Source organism: Salvelinus fontinalis, chromosome 1, assembly GCF_029448725.1.
Source record: "Salvelinus fontinalis isolate EN_2023a chromosome 1, ASM2944872v1, whole genome shotgun sequence".
NCBI lineage: Eukaryota > Metazoa > Chordata > Actinopteri > Salmoniformes > Salmonidae > Salvelinus > Salvelinus fontinalis.
In genome coordinates this window covers 44,023,621-44,030,842 of record NC_074665.1, presented here as the reverse complement: position 1 = coordinate 44,030,842, position 7,222 = coordinate 44,023,621, and the positions used below count along the sequence as shown (strand labels likewise).

General features: G+C 37.4%; 1 protein-coding gene across 1 annotated transcript; it reads right to left on the bottom strand.

Annotated features, from left to right (window-relative positions):
• Window positions 1-1,575: 1,575 nt before the first annotated feature.
• Window positions 1,576-6,854, bottom strand: cd79b (CD79b molecule, immunoglobulin-associated beta). Its single transcript, XM_055922338.1, has 5 exons — window positions 6,686-6,854; window positions 5,616-5,936; window positions 5,211-5,329; window positions 4,838-4,891; window positions 1,576-2,588 (listed from the first exon to the last, which is right to left on the bottom strand). The coding sequence occupies exons 1-5, from the start codon at window positions 6,747-6,749 to the stop codon at window positions 2,490-2,492; spliced, it is 657 nt and encodes a 218-aa protein (XP_055778313.1). The 5' UTR covers window positions 6,750-6,854; the 3' UTR covers window positions 1,576-2,489.
• Between the last annotated feature and the right edge of the window lie 368 nt (window positions 6,855-7,222).

Genomic DNA, 7,222 nt, shown 5'->3' with positions numbered 1-7,222 from the left:
TTCCATGGGTCTAATGTCCATTGCTCATATTTTTTTGTCCAAGCAAGTCTGTTCTTATTATTGGTATCCTTTAGTAGTGGTTTCTTTGCAGCAATTCAACCATGAAGGCCTGATTCACGCAGTGTATTCTGAACAGTTGATGTTGAGATGAGTCAGTTACTTGAACTCTGTGAAGAATTTATTTGGGCTGCAATCTGATGTACAGTTAATTGCAGATTTCTGAAGCTGGTAACTCTAATGAACTTTTCCTTTGCAGCAGAGGTGACTCTGGGTCTTCGTCCTCATGAGAGCGAGTTTCATGCATGATGCATGATGCATGCATGATGGTTTTTGCGACTGCACTGGAAGAAACTTTCAAAGTTCTTGAAATTTTCCGGATTGACTGACCTTCATGTCTTAAAGTAATGATGGACTGTCATTTCTCATTGCTTATTTGAGCTGTTCTTGACATAATGTGGACTTGGTCTTTTACCAAAAAGGGATATCATCTGTATACCAACCCTATCTTGTCACACCACAACTGATTGGTTCAAACACATTAAGAAGGAAACAAATTCCACAAATTAACAAGATACACTTGTTAATTGAAATGCATTCCAGGTGACTACCTCATGAAGCTGGTTGAGAGAATGCCAAGAATATGCAAAGCTGTCATCAAGGCAAAGGGTGGCTACTTTGAAGAATCTCAAATATAAAATATATTTTGATATGTTTAACACTTTTTTGGTTACTACATGATTCTATATGTGTTATTTCATGGTTTTAATGTCTTCACTATTATTCTACAATGTAGAAAATAGTAAAAATAAAGAAAAACCCTTGAATGAGTAGGGGTGTCTAAACTTTTGACTGGTACTCTGTGTCCATAACAAAATACTGTACATACATTAAAAATGGTAGTTACACTGGCAAGTACAGTGTAAGTACATTGTATTTGTAAATACAAAAACATATACATGATTCATTTTGGCTAACCTCCGCTCATCCAATAATTGTTGTTTATTTCGCAAATACTTGAAACTGTTCATGGTGCAATCAGATGTAACAATGTGTACCTATCTACACTGCAGTATTGTGTACTTGTCTAATATAGGGCTCAATGTAATCCTTAATGATAAAGAGCTGCGCTACAGTGCGCTAGAAATTTAAAGGCAATGTTCCCTTCTGTATGATGAGGGTGTTCTGATTTTCAACTGCTAATATGTTTGTGGCTTTGTCATCAATCTGCAGGCATACAGTGCTCATGCATGGGAGCTGGTCAGGAAAGAGGTTAGGACACATCTGAGGAGGCTGGTTCTTCTGGGTTCAGCTACAGAAAACAGCATCTAAACTCAGAGCAACGCAATAATTATGTTCACAAAAAAATGTATTTCGCCTGTTTTTTTATTTATATTTATTGATTCCACATAGAAATGTGTTTTTTTAAATCTGGTTTTAAATCTATTTATTTGTGGGGGTATTTATTAACTTTTATTTATTCTGTTGGGATGATTGCTGGATACATTTTTATACACAGAATTACTGTAGATGTATGCTTTTACGTGCTACTTCATTAAATGCATTTTTGACTACATATGGATTTGTCAATCACTGTTTAATAGTTTTATGGTATAGTAATAGTTTTAATAAAAACAGGCATTGTGACGCTTTGGCAAAAATGACAGCTCAACTTTCTCTCTCGAGACAAATGTCAAAAGACAAGAAAAAAAATGAAAGGCAAAGTCCACTTTACAATGCTGCCATATCATAGAACAGGCAAAAGTATAACATTATTAGCAATCAGCAATGGATGGCCTACATATTTATCCAGGCCACATGTCCACTTAACAAAACACCCACATTGATACAATTTGAAGGGGTGTGATCAGGTTGAGTATTTACAACTGAAACAGGAGAAGCTGAAAAGAGAAAGCCTTTCTATGGACAAGCCTCGTCAGACAAGCATTACAATTACTAACTTTGTCGCATTCACCCTATTATATAACAATCAAAATAGTAGCACCAACTCAAAACTCCTTTTATAAAAACACCAAACACAACTGAAAAGAAAACACGAACACATTTGAGATGAGAGAAAAATATGCTGTTAGAAACATGAATCATCAATCTGTTCCTCTACGTGCATCTTATATAGGAGGTATCGAAAAGAACATGCGGACATGCATTCTAAAATGACATTCTCCATATGGATGGATCTATAACATAAAGAAATAGTGGTCATCTGAACAAATCACTAAACATAAGATACGTCCTGAAACACCATGGATGAGACATTGGCCTTTTGAGTCCAGGGCCGTATTCATATTGCATCAGAGTAGGGGTGCAGATCTTTGATCAGGTCCCCCTTGTCTATTCATTTTCATCTATGAGGCAAAACTGATCATAGATCAGCAATCCTACTCTGAACGCTTAACGAATACGGGGCAGCTGGGCATTGAGGTGCAGTGGATGACAGGAGAGCTCAGTCCCCATCTCAGCGCCGATGCGGCTCACTCCTGCTTCCAAGCTGCAGCAGCCTCTGCTGGCCCAGGCTGAGCATACGCTGAGATGTCCTCATACAGACCACCACAATGCTCGATCTCCAAGCCCTGCATGCGTCAAATAAAGAAAAATGGCGCGGGGATGGAAAAAAAAGGTGGGAAAATTCCCTATTTACTACATTACAACTAAATGTAATTTTGTGCACATGCAATGAATACACTCATACAAATATATACAAAAGTAGACTACAGTTTATGTACAATGTGCTGCTTTTACATGACTTTCATTTGTTAATGACAATTTGATTGTTATGCTATTGGTATGTCTTTATGGTATATCAACAAGTTGACTGTGTATAGCGAGAGAGCAATAGTAGTACCTAAATATTTCCCTACTATTTTAATTAGAAGCAGTGCTTAAGGAAGATGATGCCCCACCATTTATAGAAAAAAAAATGGGTGCCAGATGAATGCAGAAAATAAGAAGTGTAAGCTGGAATGACGACACACAACATTTTCAACATGCACAAACACAAAAAAGGAAATGCCAACTTAGACAAATGCTAAAATGAAAACATTTTGTTATCCACATTATGACAATGATAACAAACAAGCTGTGGTTAAAGAGTCACTGAAGGAGAGAGAGAGAGAGAGAGAGAGAGAGAGAGAGAAACATGCAGCTGTGAGGAAAAGCACAATTTCCTGTTTGTCACTGACAGCCGATCAGGCCTAAAGTTAGGCTCAGATGTATTTCTCCAGGTCCAGGTCATTTGGAACATGAATTGACATTTGAATTCATCAATTCAATTAATGAAACCTTGGATATCATTTAACTTCAGTGATGATTCTTGGTAGCGCTATTTTACGCTGTTTTCTCTGGTATTCAACTAGTATTTAATAAGATGGCAGGTGAATTGACCTGTGTGTCCCATTGACTAAAATGATTCCAAATAATTTTCATCCAATCATTCCTAACATTTTACGTCACCAGCCGAGACTGCATTGGGCTATACTGTAGCATACTTACTGAGCACTTGTAGCTCTGTCCCTGGCTCTTAATGTGGGACTTTGACTGTGGAAAATCACCTCCTCCACTTAGTCTATTGCGCATATTGAACATTCATGATGCACTGTACAGCCTAACCTATGGATTGTGCACCCATGAAATGGCGTATCAACCTACTCAGTGACACCCACAGAAGACAACTTTGTCAGGTTTACACAAATATTAGCATCATAGCTCTTATAGCAGGACTTTGACTGGGGGAAATCACCTCTCCATGAATATTCAACACACATAATAGACTAAGTGGGGAGGGGACTTGCCACAGTCAAAGTACCGCAATAAGAGCTACAGTATGACGCTAATATTTGCAAAAACTCTACAGAGTTGTGATTTTTGGGTGTTACTGAGTCGGCTGATATCCCATTTCATAGGTGCATAATCCATAGATAAGGCTGTGCACACGTATACCCACAATGCAATTCTGAAGTTTAATACATTTAGAGTGCGATTTCAACTGGTTTAATTTGATTTAGAACTAACAGGGCTGGAATTAATCTACCGGTAGCTTATGTGCCGTGTATCTTATGTATCTTATGTTGAATCTATTTTAAGACATAACTTGAGGAAATCTTTGTTGGTTACATGCTGACTGTAATTACCTACCAATTGATGTAACCTACAGGTGTAGGATCTTAATTTGATCACCCTGTTGATGTCGGAAACTTGTAATGTATTGAAGGCTTCTAAAGGTTTTTTTAAATGTCAAACTTGATTTTCCCTAACAGAAAATGTATCAACCCCTACAAAAATGTACATTAATTACAATCCACACAGTAACTAACTCGAGATATCAGTTGTTTTGCATGGGCTGCATTTCAATCCCAATTTTTTTCCCGTAAAGTAACATGCGCAGAATGTAAGGTTGTTGGGTCACACGAATACGTGTCCTGAACACAGGTTGCACAGCCACTCCATAATGAGAAATTGTGTGGTAACAATGGATACTTTCTGGTACTCTACGGTAGTTAATAATGGTAATGATACCAAATGGCTCTGAGTGGTATAAGTTTTAATGGATCCCAAAGAAACTCATAGTATTTACAGTGTTACCTTCGCATCGTAAAATAGGTGCAACCTGATTTTCAATAGGCCTACATTCCCTAAACAGACATGAATTAAAACGGAATTGACCCAAACCCTGAAGTCTTGTCCTTCTAATATGAACCAAATTGTTACACTGCATTACAGCATACAAGATAGTATGGAGAACATATAGAGAATTGAGGTGGTTTTAGCTCCATTTTCATCAAAAACCACAGAAGACCCTGTTATCATCATTAACATACTGTACCTCATAGATGTGATCATGTTCAGGTTCCTCATAAATTGCATCTTCCTTCTTCAACTGAAAGAAAATTAGAGACAACTGAAAACAATTCTGCATAATAAAAACCAAGTATCAAATTGTACATATTGCCCCATATATTTTACACATACTGTATCACACACTCTACCCTCTCACCTTTGTGTCAAAATAATGAAACTTTTGAAAAGCTTGAAGTTCAGAAGGTAAGTATTCCATGTGAATAACTTTATTTCATTTGTTTTGTTGTGTCAGGTACATTCAAACATATTGAAATCACACCAGATAATGCATTAAAATACATAATTTTGTTTTTGCTGGGGTTTTCAGTTATGTATATTTATTGTGTCATGCGACTCACCAGGGATTGGTGGCGTAGCAGTGGGACAAGAGCAAACAGCGTTAAGAGTAACGCCTGAAGAAATATCAAAGCATCCTTCAGCTTGCTCCTCCTTTCTGCATTTTCAGCGTTAGAGGGTCCTTTATACATACACACACAGAGAAAGAGAGAGATATAATTACGAGTTTGTAAATTTGCAAATTACGAGTTTTGACAATCTATCACCATCTTCAAATCCGAGGATGACAATGATGCGGATTATATATATATAAAAAAAAAAATCATACTAGTTGATAAAGCAATACATATCCTTAAACAGATGCCATCCCATTGACAAAAACGATTCCAAATCATTTTCATCCAATCATTCTTAACATTTTATGTCACCATCCGAGATTGCATTGGGCTATACTGTAGTCTACTTACTGAACACTTGTAGCTCTGTCCCTGGCCCCCAGGTGATGTTGTTAATCCGACAAAAGTACAATCCAGTGTCCTCCGTCTCTACACGGCTGAGTTCGATCGAGGCGTTTCGTAACATGCTCCGTAACATGCTCTTCTGCCTCACAGTGACACGGTCCCCCTCTATCTTCTTCCTCGTGGTGTTGTATTCTGAGGCCTTGTACCATTCCACCGTGTCAGACTGGTTTCGGTCCGATACCACACAGAATATGGTCACATTGCGATTGGTCTTCACCCCATAGAAACGAGGCTTCTGGGTGACGTGTGGGATGCTGTTTAAAGCCACTGGAGAGACGTGTGGGATGAGAGACACAAGGTTTGGTCAGTGAGACAGGTGATGGAAGCGTTGAACTATTTTATAAAACCTACTACTGTTAAATTAACATGATTAATTAGCAAATGTTGTCAGATATTTGTTATGATGAAATGGCAAATGTCACCTAGATAATCAAACACTAATCTTTCATATAATCTTTCGTATCGGATTAATTATATAATATATAAATGTGTAAGCGTGTTAGACATCAGTATATGAAATAATGTATAAGCCTACCCAAGCTATTTCAAATGACCGTATGCCTGTTTTACAGTAACAGCCTAATAAATATTCTGCTTAATTTACCATGACACAAAACGATGAAGTAAATGTAAAAAACAAAACATAAATGAATGGCTAATACCAATAATACAATGGATTAAACAATCTTGGATGTAACAAATTGTACATGGATCATAACTAAATGTTTATTACAGATATATTGTGAGGTTAGTTTGACTTCCTCTTTTACACAGATGGGCAGGAAACAATGCTCGAGACATGGTCCAATGCAACAACAACAAAAAAATACTTGCAAAAAAACGGTTATAAATATCCAATGTATAAAACATTTGTAAACATCGATACAAAGATAACTTCAAGAGTAGTTTAAATGTAATGCTTGATGTAATGTGATGACTCTAGTATTGTATGTCTCATTTGTCAGCACACATGCTAGGAATCACTCTTAAAATAAGTCAGTGTACTAATCTCTTACCTGAGAGGTTCACAAAGGCGAGCCCACAACATCCAACCAGTAGCCAGCACATGGTGGTCAACATTACTACTGTAGATTGTAAAAGCACAAGTTGTACTAGCCCAAAATAATCTATGCAGAAAAATAGCACCTTGACTGTAGCGTGGAGAGAGACACCAGCATCAGTGGGTGTGCCCACTGTTTGGTTGCGCATGCCTCATTCAAGATAATCAAACAAATAAGAGACAGGATATAATTAAAGGGATAGTTCACCCACATTTCAAAATTGCAATCTTGTTTGACTTACATGTTAGTTTTGAAATGCCAACGTTAGCGGATGGTAGCAGTGGCTACATAAACGACCCCAAAGAGTGAATTGTACTCGTGAAGTGAATTGCACTGAATTGTCCTTGTTTATAGGCTGCTTACAAGGTAAGGAAACGAAATGTGAATTTGTAATTTGGTTGAGCTATCCCTTTAAGTTGCAAACTACCAACCACAAACTGAAGTCACACACTAACTCTGCAACTTGTGTCCACAGAGTGTCTATTCAAATAA

Bases quoted from the DNA above. Each gene is read 5' to 3' on its own strand.
- cd79b (XM_055922338.1), bottom strand. From the start codon at position 6,749: ATGTTGACCACCATGTGCTGGCTACTGGTTGGATGTTGTGGGCTCGCC. The intron at 5,937-6,685 runs GTAAGAGATTAG...ACGTCTCTCCAG, and splicing joins CGCCTTTGTGAACCTCTCAG to TGGCTTTAAACAGCATCCCA. The intron at 2,589-4,837 runs GTACAGTATGTT...TGACGCATGCAG, and splicing joins AACATGATCACATCTATGAG to GGCTTGGAGATCGAGCATTG.